The 18,427-nt window shown below is 45.1% G+C and overlaps 1 protein-coding gene across 6 annotated transcripts in view; it reads left to right on the forward strand.

Annotated features, from left to right (window-relative positions):
• PDZD2 (PDZ domain containing 2) overlaps positions 1–18,427 on the forward strand; it is a 377,542-nt gene that overhangs the window by 264,082 nt on the left and 95,033 nt on the right. For 5 of the 6 annotated variants that reach the window (XM_060295693.1, XM_060295694.1, XM_060295696.1 and 2 more), the window contains one exon: positions 14,883–15,372. In XM_060295693.1, the coding sequence (XP_060151676.1) occupies positions 14,883–15,372 (490 nt within the window). Of the gene's footprint in view, positions 1–14,882; positions 15,373–18,427 lie in introns of those variants that run through there. The other variant, XM_060295698.1, reaches the window with a different exon arrangement.

Here is an 18,427-nt window from a genome sequence, read left to right on the forward strand (position 1 = left end):
GATGTATCGTCCAGATACCTGTGACAGATGGAGGAAAGGTAGGTCAGGAGGGAGTGGGTGCTGGGAGAGGAGGTCTCTCCTCGCACACACATGCATCTGATTTATTTGTGGCAGTTGCTTGTGTCCCCGTGAGCAGCGGCATAGTTTACAAAATATTCAGGGGTCAGCCCATCTCACAGCTTGGTTTGGGATGGGCAGCCTCCCAGACTCCACCCTGAGTTTTGGGGCAATTCCAGGACCTCTGGAAATATCCTCAGAGTTCAGGTCAGGCCAGAAAGCTTGCAATTGTTCTGGGAGTTGGGAGCCTGACACCGGCCAGATGGACATGGAAGCAAAACAAGAGGCCACCACTGGTCTGTGTTTTGAAAGACATCTGTCTCTTGTCCCTGGCAGAGAATATGGCCTGCAACCGACCATACTCTGTGCCAGTTGTCCCCCTAGCCTGATTTCCCCACACCCACACACACATACCCATCCTTCTCGCTGGGATGACTTAGGTCCAGGAGACCCTCAAGATGCCTCTCGGTCTTGGGTCAACGAGGCTCAGCATCTGAGGCACGTTTGCGCTACTCTTCCAGATCTTTCGTTTTGGAATCCGTTTCTGACTCTCTGCCTATCCCTGTGAACTTGATTTTCCCAGGGACTCCTTTTCACCCTGACTTAACTGTGGTTCTCTTTGCCCCATTCCAACCACAGAATCAGCTCTGACCACGCCCCTCTGTGCATTCACCTTCTGCGGATTCTGTCCGGGACATTAGCCGCCAACAAGTTTAACTGGTTGACCTGTGATCACCTAGCAAATTTCGGAAAGCGTAAGGAACTGACATTTATCGACCTGTACTTCTCGCCTGGTGGGAAACCAGCCGGCTTAGTCCATTATCCCATTTAATCTTCCCAACAGCCCCATAGGTAGATGAGACTGAGGGATTCATCTCTGAGGTACCGTGTCCTGCTGCCCAGGGGCCCAAGCAGCAGTGCTGACACCTGAACCAAGTGTGCTCTCGCTCCACATAGTTGATTTTGGGGTGAATTCTGATGAAGCTGTTTAGGGAGAGTGTGAACAGAGGCTCGCTCCGAAAAAGCTCTTTGCTGTTGGTTTTTCCTGTTACCAGCCAGCAGATTTAAAGGAAGTCTTTGTGAATGCCAGCCATCCAACTTGACTTCTCAAGAATGCTCTGCTGGCTGCTTCTGTACTCGGATTAGCTGAGTTCTATCCATTCCCGACAGGACTTTTTGGCTACTCTTATTTCCCAACATCTCCCTTTGGGAAAATATTTTGTTATTCTCATCCTATCGCCCTCCCTCACATTGGGCTCTCCAAGGAAGCAGAGGCTGAGTTAGAGCTAAGAGAGTGCAGAAGAACATCTGTGGAAGGAACAGGGAGGGAGCAGGTATGCCTGGGGAGCTAGTACTGACCGTGCTGCTGTGACAGAGTCAGCGTGACAGGGACCCTGGAGCCAAGCCTGCCCGTTAGAGGGGTCTCCCTGGGTGGAAAGGGTCAGGCCTAGCCTCCCCATCTTGACTGCCATTGGCCACGTACTGCCCCAAGAGAGCGTGACCTTGACCTGAAAGCTGAGCCGGACCTCGATGAAGCTCGCAGCCGGAGGTCGTGAGCTGACTAACACACTCCTCGCTCACTGGACCTTCCTCGAAGTCCTTCCTCGAAGGGACATCTGAGTGGCGCTTCAGCCTAGGGATTTGCCTGCCCCTCCCTTCTTTGATTTCTGTCGGCCTGTCATCACCTGACATCACGTTATCTTCCACAGGGATCCACAGGAACAATGCTGTGGTGTTAAGACACCTCTTGTTTACAGCCAGAGGTGGACGCAGACCGCCTGCCCTCAGGAGGGGCGGTTCCTTGTAGGGAGGGAGGTGTCCGGCGCACAGTCCGCTTGAGAGGCCCCGGTCTGGAGTGGAGGCGCCGCGGAGCTGCAGGGAGGAAGGCAAGGTGGCCACGGTTCAGGGCGCCCCCGAGGGGGGAGGCCTACCTTGGAGGGCATAGCTCCTGTTAGCCGTTGTATTGGCTGCTCTGGGATCCCGGGCTGGCTTGTTAGTCCTCTGATTTGGGTGATCTGAGCAGGTGTCGCCTTTGCTTCTCCAAAACTCGCGGGGATTGTCTGCGTCCAGCTCATGGCTGGGGTAGTTGGCCTCTTCTACCCACACTGAGAGACCACCACCCCTCCCAAGTATTCACCTGCCTCCGGGCCGACCTGAAAATGCCTCTTATTTTCCCTAAGACCCCTTTCTTATGGGTGTGGGACACATCTTGGGTGTTAACACACCACTGAAGTGGAATCCCTTACAGTGTTCATGTGGCGAGAGGCTTCTTCGGCCGTTAGAAGTTGCTGCCCTTTTTCTTTATCTAAACCTGGTCATAATGAACATTAGGATGGGCACACGCTAAATCCCAAGGTCATTGCCTGGGTTTGTTTACCATCAGATGGAAATTTGAATCTCAGCTCCACCTATACCAGCAAGTTAATCTCTCTGAGCCTGTTTTCTCATGTCTCAAAGATGGATCAAGGTGATATTTGTGTGTAGTTAATACACAGCGTATAAAGTTAATCAATATCGGTACCCGTTCCCCTTGTCTGTTACCATTCGTATTAGTTTTTGGCACTTCTAACATAAACGCACCATTAAAAGCAAGCTTTGCGTTTTCACGCCAGTGTTTATGCCCGTGCACCCAATAATTTATGGTTTCTTTAATGCTTCACTTGCAGTTATTTTAAAAATCCCAGTAGATAAATACAAAATGCCTGTGCGTTTTCCTTGTCTGCACATAATTAAGAACGAGGGACCACAAATGTCAACAATGTCACAATTACAACTGGTCAACAGACACATGAAGAGTATACTGATTGGAAGCCCAGATTTTAAAGTTGTTCTGTCCACATCTATAAGGACTTGGCTTATCTGTTTTTCTAGGCCAGAGTCCACATCTATAAGGACTTGGCTTATCTATTTTTCTAGGCCAGAGTCCACATCTATAAGGACTTGGCTTATCTGTTTTTCTAGGCCAGAGTCCACATCTATAAGGACTTGGCTTATCTGTTTTTCTAGGCCAGAGTCCACATCTATAAGGACTTGGCTTATCTATTTCTAGGCCAGAGTTCTATTGATTTGGCTTTCTTATAACTGAAATCCTCCAAACTAAGAAGAGTCTTAGAGGATCATGCAGATGGATGGAAAACAGGGAAAATATCCAACAAATCCAGCTTCTAAGGAAGCTTGGAGAAGAAGGTTGCAAAACTAAGAAAGTCAGTCTACATGAACCTTTGTAAATCATGAGACCTGTTCAGCCCTACCACGCCTGCCAGAGAGCCTTCGAGAAGAAAGAAAAACAGAAAGTCAGATTTTAAAGAATCCACAGTACACTGTAGAGAAGAGATTCAGGAGAAGAGTGCCTGGTATTAGCCAGAACACATTAATGGAGGTAGTCATTTTGCAATTTAAGTATCTTTTCGCTGCTGAAAAACAGTGAAAGAAATTCGAAAAAGAAGCCCATGATTTTGATGGAAGCTGTTTTGACATAAGTGAAACCAGGCTTGGCATGAGGTAGGGGCAGGCTCTGGCCAAGCCAATGGAACGGACCCTGGAAGGATTGAGACAAGCTGGGGAAATTGTTTCAAGATGCAGCTGGATCCACTTGAAAGGGGAGGGAAGTGGAGGGCACAGACATTTCATCAGTGTTTGAATTAGCGTTTGACTGGTGGCATGTGCGTTCAGAGATGCACGGGCCCCCCAGGAGTCTCCCTTCTTTTAGCGCCACCTCTGGGGAAAGGAAGAGGGTGGTGCCTTTCGAATGGTGCACCGTGAGGGCTTGAGGATTACTGGCTGGTTGTGAACTCAGATGCAGTTGGTTCGTGGGAAGAGGGACAGAAAGGGAGAACGCATGTTACTAATTCTCATAGCTGCCGGCAGCTTTCACCGTGGAGGGGCAGGAAGATGTGGCAGGGACGGTACGGAACTCAGTCCCTGGGTCATCTTTAACGCGTTTTTCAGGGCTTGGTGATTCTGAGCCTAGAAGATGAATGACCATAACCTTTGGGACGCAAAGTCTGGCTTCAGTTACCCTTGACTGTTGTTGGTAGCCTCTTCCAAGGCAAGGTCAAGGGCAACACCGTATGTGGAGAAGCACAGGAATTGCCATAGGAAATGCACCTGGCAGGGCTGGGAGGGGATGGTGGATCTCAGGTAAGGCTCAAGGCATGGGGAGTGAGCTGCTTTGGATTTTCTCTTTCTCAGACCTGATCTTCAGCTCTCAGGGGCAAGTCATAGCAGAGCCCTCTATGATGTAAAATAAGTGTCTTTGGCTGGCCAGTGAGCGGGGCATAGGAAAGACATGGAAGTTTCCTTAGCACCAATCCAGGCAAAAGAAGTACATAAGAGACTTTGGGTCCTGTAGTCCCTGGTAATCCGTCCTGAACGAAAAATAACGTGGAGAAAATTTAAAAGGCAATGCAGTTGTAAAACAAAAATGAAAAAATGAAATGCAGAGTAACATGAATATATTAGCATATGATATACATTATATACTATTACATTTGAATGGTGTTTGGAATCCATGCCTGGTTAGCGTTAATGAGGAAGGATTTCCTTTTAAAGCAGAGCTGGTTTATGATGATATTGGAACAGTGAGGAAAATCTAGGAAGCCAAATGGGAAAGAATGCCTCCTTCACTTCAGTGCTGTCACTGGAGGAACTTTGAAGGTAGGAGAGGCTACCAGGGGCTTTATAGCGTAAACTGGAAGGAATGGTGGGTATTCCCTGGAATAATGTGAGGGGAAAAGATGGGTGAGATACTGGCAGAGCCGTGAGAGCTATCTCCTCGGGATAATTGGGCATGATCTGAAGGAAAATGAGAAAGATATCGAAACAGCATTTTGCATGAATCGAGATTTTGTACGATATAAACGGCAGAGAGGATGCAGAACGAGGTGAAGTCTGGTGACTGAGGATCTCCTAAAAAGGAATTGCTTTTAAGAAGCAAGACACAGAGACCATGTATTGTATGATGCCATTTATATGAAATGTACAGAAGTGGCAGATCTATAGAAACCGAAAGTGGTGGCTGAACTGGGAATGGCATTAACTGTAAAAGGGCATGAGGGATCTTACTGGGGTGGTGAAAATGTTCTAAAACTGATTTATGGTGGTGGTTGCACAGCTTGGTACATTTCCTAGAAATCACTGAATTGTACACTTGAATGGATGAATTATATCAGATGTAAAATATGCCTCAGTACAGTCATTTTACCAAAAAGAGCTTTTTTTATTTTTTTAAATAGAAGGGATCTTTTCACTGACCAGTCATTTTTTTGTGGTGCTTAACATGTGCCAGTGATTGTGCTAGACTGTGAGGGTACAAAAGTGAGGATCTTTACAAAGACGTAAGTGGGCAATTTTCAAAGAAGGCAGAGAAATACTAAGAATTTTGGCCTCATTAATCATTACTGACTTGCAAATTAGGACAGGAGGTAGCTCTTGACTGTCAGACTGGCAGAGATTAAAAAGAGTGACAAGTGGTTCTCTAAGACACTTCTGGTGGGATTCTAAATTGTCATACCCCTTGCTAGAGGAAAGCTTGGAAGTACAAACAAAACATTTGACTGTGCTTTGGACCCAGCAAGAACTTCGGACCCAGAAAGTCCACCTAAAGGAATTTATCTTCAGGAGGCTTTAAATATCGACACTCTGACACCTCCCAATTTTTTATCTCCAAACCAGTCCTCTGCTCCAACATCCAGATTCAGATGTCTAGCTGCCCACACAGCCACCACACGAGCATCTCAAACTCAGCTCATCCGGAACGTAACTCCAGAATCGATCTGGGCATCAGAATAGGTCAGGCAGCCCCACCGCACAGAAGGCCACTCTACCAGCCTCAGGGGATGGCAACGCCATCCTTCTGGTTGCTCAGGCCAAACACCTAGACACCACCTTCCTCTCACACCCTGTATCAGATCCAAAAGCAAAGGCTGCTGACTCTGCCTCCAAAACTGATCACGATTTTGGCCACTTCTAACCCTCTCTACTGCTACTCTGCACTGAGCCAACTTCTCAGTCACTGGAATTTCTGAAGATGATCGAATATCTGGTCTCCCTCTACCCTTGCTCTGCCTATAGTCTATTCTCAACACAGAAATGAAGGGATCGTTTTAAAACATCACATGACTCCACATCATGACTACATATCACATGACTCCTGTGCTCAGGGGAGTTACCGCTCCCCATTTTGCACAAGTCTTTACAACAGTCTTGCGTAAACTGGCCCCTGGTATCTCTCCTACCTCACCGCCCCTCCCCATTCCTCTCCTCCTCGCTGCTCCACACACACCGGGCACATTTCCAATTTACCACTTTTGCACTGGCTCTTGCCTCTGTCTGGAACGTCTTCTCCCAGGCAGCTGCGTGGCCAACTCTTTCATCTGCTTCAAGTCTTTGCTCAGCATACTTAAAATTTCAATCTGACTCTTCCAGCTCCTGGCATACTCAATCCTCTTTATCCTATTCAATATTTTCCATTTTCCATAGCACGTCTCACCTCCTATCATGCTATTTATTTGGATGCTTTTTTTTTTTTCTTTTTTTTTTTGCGGTACGCAGGCCTCTCACTGTTGTGGCCTCTCCCGTTGCAGAGCACAGGCTCTGGACGCGCAGGCTCAGCGGCCATGGCTCGCGGGCCCAGCCGTTCCACGGCATGTGGGATCTTCCCAGACCGCGGCACGAACCCGTGTTCCCTGCATTGGCAGGCGGACTCGCAACCACTGCGCCACCAGGGAAGCCCTGGGATGCTTATTTTAATAGGTCTGTTGTTTAATTGTCTGTCTGCCCCTGCTAAACTGTGAGCTCCCCAAAGATGGGCATCAGTGTGTTCACTGCTGTACCCCCAAATGCCTAAAACAGTGCCTGGAGTATAGTAGATATTCAATAACTATTTGTCGAATGAGTGAATGAATGAATTTGTAATGAGCAAGTAGTAATTCTGTAAAAAAAAAATAGCATTATGTCATGAGTGAAAAGGAAGTGAAAGGAGTTCCTATGTACAGCGTCTGAGCTTGTCAGTTCCCTCATGAGGTGAAATTGACTCATTTATGTACAGCAAAGTCTGACTTCACCTGCATGCCCTCTGCCCCCAGGGAAAATGTGACCAACATCATCAGTGTGAGTCAGCAAAGCTGTGTGGTTGAAGTTCTAATTGGATTCTGTATAGACTGCAGGTTGATCTGATAGAGTCACGAGAAACCCTGATTCACTCACAGTAATTGAATAAAGAAATGCAGTCATTTGCAGATAGAAGCCTAGAGGTTGTCTTTTGTGGGGCAGTATCTCTGCAGTATGTTTTATAAGGTCAGTTCTTATTGTTGATCAGGCATTTTCTCCTTAATTCAGCTTCTGAACTCCTCTTTCCCAAATGCGTATGGGTGCTATTCAAAAAGCTTTTATTGATTCATGAAGACATGAGGTACAAGAAAACCTTGGAGGAAAACTGAAACTTCATGTAAACTTATTGCAACATGATAGCAAGGGCCACGCTTCTAGTTCCTTCCTGTTAAAGCTGTATTGGAGTTGAAAATGTGGAATGCGTCCTGGTGTGTAGAGATACTTTGCTGTGAGGGTGGTGACTTTAAATTAATCTTGTTAGTTTGAGAGGGGAATTTTTAAGATAAATATGAAAATCAGTGATACCTTGTTGCATGGAAATCAAAATAATTTTTTCAGTGATCGGATGATTTAGCTGCTTTTTATCGAGTATTTTTCTGCAGTGTCCCCCCCTACCTGTACCCCTTTACATCCAGAAGCTCTTCATAGCAAACAAAAGGAGAACCAGCTCTTGCTTCAGCACAGAATGGATATTGCAGCCAGTGGTTGCAGGAGATGAAATTTAAGCAGGGTAAGGGCAGAACCGTGTATACTTAATGCTGATGGACACAAATGTAGCTGCTGCCTTCGAGGCTGACACACTGAATTACATCAGTATTTGTGGAATCAGAGGCTAGAGCACCCACTCTCTTTATGACTCCTCTTAGTATAATTCCACCTCTGTTTGATTCTGCCTGAAAGATTTAATTTCAATATTGTTTTGATGTAAGGTATGTACTGATTTTTATTTCTTAGTCACTGGTGTGAAGGATAATATGTCACTGAGCTCCTTTGATAAGTTTGATGTTGGAGAACAAGATCAATTATAAACCGAGTTAGTCGGTGTATTTTTCTGCTACATGTCAAGAACTATGATTTTACCCAACTAGTAAGCGAACGAGTTAGCCTGCCACAGTTTCATGGATGCCAGCAGAAGATAGAAGATTCCTGGATCAGGGATGAAAGACAGTTTATTATTCATAGAAGTAGCAGTAGCCGGAGGATCAGCATATTTGCACCTCTTCCCCACATCCCAATTCCCCTAGGGCAATGTGGACCTCCGTCCTGGTGTATAGATGGGTACGATTTAAATTTCACCACTGCGTTTGTGGAGGTTACAGGTTTCGGTAGCTCATCTGGTTTGGGTTCGAATGGCTCACATTGTATCATAGTTCGGACAAAAAAAATTTTTTCAAATATTCACCCTGATTCTTCACTCTCAACCTGTGTATCTCAATCCAGATTTTATGATAAAAAGGTAATAAATACACATTTTATAATAAAGAGAACATATTCCTTTATTCATGGACTCCAGATAAGGGAGAGGAGGGGAGAGTCGCTGAACCCAGGCATTTGTGGTGAATAGAGGAGGTGAGAAGTAGTAAAAATGGGCTTCCTCAGTTACCTCCCCTACCCAGCAGTTGGAGTACAGTGTTCTAGTTACGTCTACACTAGGCCTAGACGCTGATCTATTTTCAAATCGTCGTTGGTGCCTGAGTCCCATCTTCCTGCATCTGCTCAGAGCTGACTTTCCCCTGTGTGAACTAGCGAGGAAGGAGACTGGGTTCTCTCCAGAAGGGGCCTTAGGAGCGCACCAAGGGTATCAGTCACTCTTACCACCATGATATTCAGCACCCAAATTCTGCCTTCAGGGTCCCCCAGAGAAAGCTTGGCTTTTTCTAGGGAGGGTCATAGAATCTGGGAGAAGCGTGCCCCAAATTCAAGGTAGCTGGTAGGCAACACCCGAGAGAGACTACCCTTGGGGAACCTAGTTGCTAAATGACTCAGGGAAATGATGTTTATCATCTTCCCATGCCCTCCTGGAGAGCTGTCCAAACTTGCCTCCCTCTGTTTCCCAGCCAAGACTTCACTGGGGAATTAATCTATATATTTAACACTTGCTCTCAGCCTCTTGTCCTCTGGGAACCTACAGATTTATAACCTCAGACGGTCCTCTGGATTAATTAGGCTTAGCAGGTTTTCAAAGGACCACGAACAGCTTTTCAGCCTCCCATTACTTCTTAGGCGAGAGGAAATCATAGGCAAGAACAATCGATCTCCGTTTGTCCTGTGTGTTAGACAGGGTGGCTATTAGCAGCTAGTCTCGCTCTAGAAAACTCAGACCCTATAAAATAACTTGTCTATAAACATCTTCTTGCAGTCAGTGTTTAGTCTCCTGCTGTCTGTACTGGGGACCTGACATACTCAGATGAAGTAAGAGTAGCTGCTTTGGTGAAAAGTTCCAGAATTCTTTTATGGGTTCTCTGAGTTATACAAGCCCCTGTAGTACAGGCCAGGGTCCAGCAATGGCAATCCAGTTCCTCTGAGTTACACGCACATGTGTGCCCACGGTTCTGCCCGGTGGCACCCCTCTGTGGGTTCACACCATGCGCCAGGCGCCAGCGATCGATGGCTGGAGCCCCAAGATGATTTCTAGAGGCACCTGGAGATCGCCCCTTCCAAGGGCTTTGGCAAAACAGTCCCGAATATCAAAATTGTACACCTCCTTCTAGCCCTCTTTTGATAGAATCAGACTATGAGTAAATAATGGGTGTCTTTGGCCTTCCAGCATGTCTCCTGTCTTTGCCTCTCTCTTATCTCCTGCCCCATATCCATCTGGATCTTCAGACTCCAGGCAGCTCTATCCCTTCAAGTCCTCCAAACATCCAATCTCACCTTCCATCCCCTTACCAGGATCCCACCCCTGCAGAACCCAGGCTCCAGAATTATGACAGCATCAAGAAACAGCGAAGGTACTTAAACTTTCCTTTGGATAAAGCACTTTTTTTTTTTTTTTTTTTTTTTTTTTGCGATACGTGGGCCTCTAACTGTTGTGGCCTCTCCCGTTGCGGAGTACAGGCTCCGGACGCGCAGGCTCAGCGGCCGTGGCTCACGGGCCCAGCCGCTCCGCGGCATGTGGGATCTTCCCAGACCAGGGCACGAACCCGCGTCTCCTGCATCGGCAGGCGGACTCCCAACCACTGCGCCACCAGGGAAGCCCGGATAAAGCACTTTTTGAGGGAAAGGGATCTAGTCAGACACGATGCTTGCAAAGGCCGCGTGAAATGAAGAACCACAACACATTCCAGGGGGAGCGTTCAGGCTAGAGCTCAGACCCTCATTTCTGGCCTTTCCTTGTTTATCTTAAGGCCAGCCTGGGATGGCCAAAGTCAAATAAATTTTAATTGAATTGAGTGAATAGTTTAACATGCCAGAGGAGAGTTTCAAATTTTTGGAAGAAACCAAAAAAATAATCATATGGTAGAAAAGCTTCTGAAAAGCTAATTCTACCTGTTGTTAATGAAGAGGAGACCTTCTAGTTTTCTAAGTCACGTGATTGTATTTCGTTTCTGGTTTCTCTAATGTTGACTTTGAAGTTTAAAGATCCTAATGGTGGGTAAGAATCCTGCTGAACAGAAAAGGGGATTTGGAAGTAGGAATGAGCCAGGCAGGTCCCGGAAAAGTTAGGCAAGTCATTTAAATACAGATGGAGAGGGGTGTGGCAGCCTTACATTTAAGGTGATTCAAAGAATCGTAAGAAAATTACCCGCTGCCTAATAGTGTCTTTTTCACTAACTTGCTACAGGTGTCCATAATTCATTCATCACACTGCCTTCAGGATGACCTTAGAAAATGCAGTGTCCAGGAAGGAATACAGTAACCTGTCATACAGTTCCCTGAAGGTGTCAGGATCTTATTTATGGCTAGGAAGCCAGGGAAGGACAGGGAGACGGTGCAAAACTAGAGATCAACTCCTCTTGCTTTGTAATTTTGCTGAGTGTGGATCCTGAAGGAATAAAAGACTGTCAGTCGTGGAACCTTCCAAGGTTCTTGGAATGCCCGTGAGAGTAGAGATGGGAAAGATATTCAAGGTCTTGTACTCCGAATCAGTGGACCAGCCTTTTAGGTACTGAAAAGAAGGTCCCTGTGGACAAACCAAATCAAGTTGTCCAGAGTTTTAGTACAAAAAGTAGAGTCCCAAAAGCAGTTTTAGAGGAATTGCCTCTCCAGGTGAAATCTCTTCCAGGTTGATGGTTAATGTCTTGGAGGCCTAGGATGACTTGGACATAAAAGGACTGCTTCTGTTTTTCCAGGTTTTTGTTTTATCCTTGTCACTGGGATGGCTTGATCCTCCTATCCCTGGAAGTCAAAAGCAACTTAGAGATGATCCATTTACAACCTTCACTGTGCAGATGAGGAAACTGAAGCACAGGGATGGTAATGATTTAAGAAGCAGAATTGCACAGAGGACGTGCGTGGTTGGGAAGCAGATAGACCTGGGTCTACCAGTGGCAGCTGTGCGAGCTTGGGCAATTTAGTTAACATTTCTGAGCCTCAATTGCTTCTTTTGTCAAGAGAGTTCTTAAGGAGCATCTACTCAAAGAATAAATTTAAAACTTGGCCAATATTATTACATTTGCTGGGGTTTTTTTGTTTTTTTGCGGTACGCGGGCCTCTCACTGTTGCGGTCTCTGCCATTGCGGAGCACAGGCTCCAGATGTGCAGGCTCAGCGGCCATGGCTCACGGGCCTAGCCGCTCCGCAGCATGTGGGATCTTCCCGGACCAGGGCATGAACCCGCGTCCCCTGCATCAGCAGGCGGACTCTCGACCACTGTGCCACCAGGGAAGCCCTGTTATTTTTTTTAATTGAGAAATAATTCACGTAACATCACATTCATCATTTTAAAGTGTACAATTTAGTGGGTATATTCATATATCCACCGTGTTGTGCAACCATCACCACTATCTAATTCTAGAACATTTCCATCACCCCCCGCAAAAAACCTGTGCCTATTAGCGGTCAGTCTCAATTCTCCTCTGTCTCCCATCCCCCAGCTCCTGGCAACCACTAATCTACTTTCTATCTCAATGAGTCTGCCTATTCTGGACACGTCCAATAATGGAATGGTGTACGGCCTTTTGTGGCCTGGCATCTTTCAGTTAGCATAATGCTTCAAGCTTCAACCATGTTGTAGCATGAGCTTCAGTCCTTTTTATTGCTGAATAGTATTCCATTATATGGATATACTGTATTTTGTCTGTCGATTCATCTGTCAGTGGAAATTTGGTGTAATTAGCATTGTTTTACGTGGTTGGGCCAAAGCTATAACAAAAACTTGGGTGTCTAACTCTCAACCTCGTCCTGTTTTTACTACCCCATCCTGTTTTTCATAACATCTGAGCATACGTATTAGATTAAAAGTAGTGGTTGTTCAGAGGAAATCCTTACAACCTGGCTAATTACTCTTATCGTTTTATATCTTTAAAAGATTTTATCCAGTATGGAAAAACATACACAATTCAAAAAGTAAAATCTAAACATTGTAGAAAAATGGTGCAGAGAACCAGGATTAATTTTCAATTTCTAGATTCCAGTCTAGAAAGGTCTTCATGCCTCTTCATCTCACTGTAGTTCACAGAACAACCCGAAGTCTGTACAGTATCTTTTATCTACCTGGTTTTTATGTGTAAGTTCATTACCATGGCTTATAACCCAGGATCAAAGAAAGTTTTTACTAGCTTTGGTCGATGTTTGAGGACCCTTCTCTCTTGTTCACTTTACTCCAAGGCAAAAATTCAGAATTGTTCTCTTCTTCTGTTAGACAGTCACTGTCATTGCATTACCCTGACCATTAGGTAGGGGGATTATATGCCCTTGGCTCAGAACTTAGTACATTTCAAACACGACTGGTCATCTCTCCTTATGACCTGGCCCCCTTCCCACATACTGACTGCCCCAGCTCTCAAGTCTGGTTTGGTATACTGGGAAAAGTTCTGTTTTCCACATTGCATTGAAGATGTAGGCAACATTGCCCCAGGCCTTCTCTTTGTGGGACTTGAAGCCGGGAAGCAGGTCTGACTCGTTAAGGATTTGGTGGTTGACATTCTTTGCTTGGGAACCAGTGACGTGTAGTATGTGGCAAGATCCCAGTGGTGAGGGCATCCCCTGGGTTCGTCTGGGGTTTGTGCTTCCTTATCTTGGGTGGCACTGGTGGGAGATCCAGCCCAGCCTGGCTTCCTGACGTTGAGCAAGTGTTTTCTTTGCTGAAACTTTAACGATCTGGTCCTGGATGCCGCTAATTACTCATCTGTTTGAGGTTCTATTGTTATTCTTTAAGATCTGGAGGAGTCATTGTATGTCAGGCTTCACGTGCATTATCTCATTTGTATGATTTCCTGCTTCTAAGTGTTTGGCAGTCCTCAGATACATGTGAAAACGACTGAGCCTGGCCCTCGTCTTCCTCAGGCTAAACGTCCCTCCTTCCTCCCACTCTTCCTGGTTGCCACAGTTTCCAGCAGTTGTCGTCCTCCTGGTTGCCCTATGTCTGTGTTTTCCACTTTGTCAGTGTTCCTCTTCATGTGATGCCCAGGCTGGAAATGACACTTCACGTGTGCTATGAACAACCAAACTAGAACCATTACCAAGAAACGAACCTGATCCTCATTTCATGCTGCACACACTTGCTGTGATTCTTTACTGGCTGCATCTTAATACCAGCCAACCCCTTCTACCCGCCCCCAGCTCAGCATCTTTTTTTCCCTTTAACTGCTGTGGGGCAAAGGTTCCTCTTGTGCATTGATTTTGTTTTTCCACTTTGGGTCTTTCCAATCTGTGGCTTTTTTTTTTGAAGTGTAGTTGATCTACAGTGTTGTGTTAATTTCTGCTGTAAGTTTCTGCTGTACAGCAAAGTGATTCAGTTATTCATATATATACATTCTTTTTCATATTCTTTTCCATTATGGTTTATCACAGGATATTGAATATAGTTCCCTGTGCTATACAGTAGGACCTTGTTTTTTCTCTATTCTATATATAATAGTTTGCATCATTTTTTTTTTTTTTTTTTGCGTTACGCCGGCCTCTCACTGCTGTGGCCTCTCCCATTGCGGAGCGCAGGCTCAGCGGCCATGGCTCACGGGCCCAGCCGCTCCGCGGCATGTGGGATCTTCCCGGACCGGGGCACGAACCCGCATCCCCTGCATCGGCAGGCGGACTCCCAACCACTGCGCCACCAGGGGAGCCCGCAGTTCAGTTTTTGATCCTGTGAGCAGAACTGTACATTTCCCCCAATCTATTTCATCCATTTTCCCCTGGGGACTCGCAGTGCTATCCCATCAGAACGTTATGAATGGGAAGCTGGCATCATTCTGATGTAACAAGTTGTTGAGTGAATGGAGAATAATTTTTTTTTTAATGATATGTTAGGATTGGCTCTGTTAATAGAAAAATCCTTCTCTGACTACCTTCGTAGGGTACTCTCATGAGTCATTTCCAGTTCATGGTGGTTTTTTGGTTTGTTTGGGGGTTATTTTTAGCATCAACAATTAAATAGATTAAAAGAGTGAGTGAAGTGCACAGCCTCTTAAGAAGCTTAGTGCCTCAATCACTTGGCCAGGACTTTAGTCACATGGGTCCTGTGTGGGCCATCAGATGTGTCAACCCGTTGCGTTGTTCTTGGAGGATGTTTGGAGGGTTTTAACCAGCCCCTCTCTGACCCCCCTGTGTCCCTTGCAGTTACCTGGCTGAGCAGTGCTGGAATGGCGGCTTCATCTACCTGATCATGCTGCGCCGCTTCAAGCACCAAGTCCATTCTCCTTATAACGGCAACAGTAGCAACAGCTCTGAACCAGGAGAGACGCCTACCTTGGAGCTGGGGGACCGAACTGTGAAAAAGGGGAAAAGAGCAAGAAAGTTTGCAGTCATTGCCAGGCCTTCTACCCACAAAGCCACTGAAGAATCCAGGAGCAGCGCTGGCTGTGAGTTGGACAGTGACCCTGTGTCTGAACTAGACAATGGCCTGGACCCTGAACTGGGAAACGGTCATGTTTTTGAGCTAGAAAATGGCCCAGATTCGCTCAAGGAGGTGGCTGGATCCCATCTAGAGAGGTCGGAATTAGACAAAGGGATTGCAAAGGCGGACGCCCCTCTGCCCACAAGCAATGACAGACGCCGCTTCTCAAAATCTGGGAAGACAGACTTCCAATCCAGCGACTGCCTGGCACGGGTAAGGTTTGCTTTGGTGGTAGAACCTGAATTTTCAATGAAATGTTGTTTGCAGTTGCATTTAAGGTTTGGAAAATACATCTAAGATGACTTTGCATTTAGAAACTGAAAGATTTATTAAGATAAATGATCATAGGACATGACAATAACAACAAAAAAACCAAGTCATTTTATCACACTTAAATAAAGAGCTAGCCGAGTGATCCTAAGGCGGAAAATTCAAGCCTTCTGTGGTATAATTTGAGTCATATGAGGCCCAGATAAAGTACTTGAACTGCATCATTATTTATCACTGCTGTCACCAGTGGAATTGCCACTGCAAGGCCAAGAATTCCTGGTGACCACTGATAGCATAAATATCCAAGCCTTGGTATTACACAGGACGGATGTCCAACCTGCAGGGAAGCATCTGCTTTTATTTTTAACATTTCAAAACCAGTGACATTTTCATGGGATAGTATTATTATATTGCTGAATTCCAGTGAAGTTTGGAAACTTCACAGAAATCTCTGATACTATGATATCCAGCTGTGATGGTCAGAGCTCACCTAAAGGCAAAGCAGATGTGGTCTGGTTCTGAATGGTGATAGACACGCTTCTAGCCTCATATCGTCTCCCCCGTTACAACCAACACTCTCTTGTTAAGTTACATTTCTTTAGGGTCAGCATGCTTGTTCCAAGAATCCTCTTGGCCAGGTATTCCTCTGGGTTCCTAACAAAGCAGTAACTAGCTAGATGGTTCCTGATTGGTTTCTTTTCTGACTCAGGAGAGGCCCTCTAAGGATGAAAGAGGAAGTTGGAAGGATGGAAAATGGACACAGAGGAAGTATCGAGTTCAGCTTTGCAGCCTGGGAAATGATGCCCTAGGAGTGAATGTAATTTCTAGTAAGGCTGTTGCATGCGTATTTCTGCAACTGTAGCCAATCTGTGTAATGGGCTGAGAAGAATCAAAATAATCCTTCTCTTAAGGGACCATGTTCCTTCATTTGAGGAGCCTTACACAGAGAAGGTATATTTGTGGATGGAATTTACAAACAAATGAGAAGAAAAAAATGAATGTTTCTATTAATGGTTTTCTACCAGTTTTATGCCCCTCCCGCAAAAAAGGATTAAGGGCAATAAAAATATTATAATGTGTATGATATTATCAATGAATACTATATGTTGATGTGATTGTTTTCTTCAGATGATTGTGAATATGCAGAAACCTTAAGGTGAAAATGACAAATGGGTAGCACTGGTTCATTTTGAAGTGTTAAGGTACCGAAGTTTAGGGTGGAATCTCACACATTCAGTCCAAAGAATAGGTTTTCATCTGGCCGAGGACACAGTGGGAATTATTTGGAATGATTTTAAAAGAAAAAATGCCACACCAGACTTGTAAGAGAATACCATCCTCCACTCATCCTGATTGAAGGCAATAACAAAAACTTGAATTTCTGGATTAGGCTATCTTAAGACTGCACATACCAGAGTTCCTTTGCCTGGTTTTTGTACTCAAGGTCAAATGTCCAAGAAGATACAAATGAAAGGTGAAAAAAACCAAACCATGATCTATTACCTTGGGGATTTTTTTTTTTTTTTTTGAAACCCCATGCCTATAGCGAGGAGAGACTTGCCATCTGGAATTCTTCATAACTGTTTTAAATCTATAGACTGATGACTGACCCTGGATTGTACTTTTGGTCTTAGAAAGTCAGGATGGGCCGCACACCTTCTCAGGCATGGATGTTTCGGTACCCTCTTCAACCCCAGAAATGGCCTCGTTAGATGCATTTACCTGCGATCGTTAGGGTTGGCAAGAAATAGACCTTCATAGCTTTCCTCCACACCCTGGCATCACCCAAACTGGGACCAAGAGACCTAACAGAAGTCTGCTTAGGTTCTTGGTATGAATAGATTTATATTTTTACTCCAGGACGAGCCCAAGGTCATGCTAAAATGGAATTTCCAGAAAAACAAAAATTAGCTATTTACCTCTTAAGCCTTGGGGTAAAATTCCATTCCATTTGAATAATGGGAGATTAGACATGTCAGCGTTGTTCCGTTTCTGCTTTCTTAATGATTTAATATATTTACAAAGACTTAATAAATTACAGACAAGGCTTATAATCATTCAGACCATTTTTATTTGTCAGGTGCTTCTTTTTCATAGACTCTTATTTCTTACAGGAAAATAAATCCTCAGACTTTTTTTCTATATTCTGTTCTGCCTTAACGGACCTAGAGGTAACATATTTCCTTTTAACAAATATCTCCTTTTAAAAAATGGCTTGTTTCTGTAAAGTATTAACACGTAATGATACACATGCGAACAGATTAATTTTTTAAAAAGTTGGGCCCATCTTCTAAAGCACAAGGATCTCCTAGGACATAGATACGCAATTTTAGAAACGAGTTCAAGATTCCTTCCTCTCTGTCTAGTAAAGATCATTGCTCATCCAAGGCAACATATCCATAATGTGTATTTTTGTAATGCTGCATGGTGAAAGCGAATACAACCAAACTCAGTCACATAACAATGAAAAAAAAAAGAATTCTACCGTTTGCCAGTCAGGAGAGTCTATTCACAGCTGGTGCGTGTGTCTATGGGTCCATTTGTGGTCTTACCCTAGTACCCAAAATCCACCCTGTGCAGTACCAGACCTCTTTCCTGTAAGTGGTTCAGTAGAGATCTCAGAAAGGCTTCCCCAGGTCTGAACCTGCAGGAAAGTATGTGAAACTCAGAAGGAGAATCACACTGAGGGCTTCTCCTGGGTGGTCCCTGATGTTTGTATCAAGCAGAGGCAGCAGGAGGATGGTCCTCTTCTAGGAAGTCCCCATGGTCTCTGGGTGAACTTATATCCTTCTACATGGTAATGTCTCCTAAATGCCTGTCTGCCTTCACCTCTCTCCTGAGCCCTCGAGCTTTCTACCAACCACGTACAGGATGTCTCCAATCTTAGATATTTCATATCATGCCTGAAACTCGATGCATTGCTTTCCCGCACCACCAAGCCTGCTCCAACATTCCAGGTCTCACCATCCACAAAGCTGCCCAAGCCAGAAACCTGAGA

This window comes from Globicephala melas, chromosome 3 (genome assembly GCF_963455315.2).
Source record: "Globicephala melas chromosome 3, mGloMel1.2, whole genome shotgun sequence".
Taxonomy (NCBI): domain Eukaryota; kingdom Metazoa; phylum Chordata; class Mammalia; order Artiodactyla; family Delphinidae; genus Globicephala; species Globicephala melas.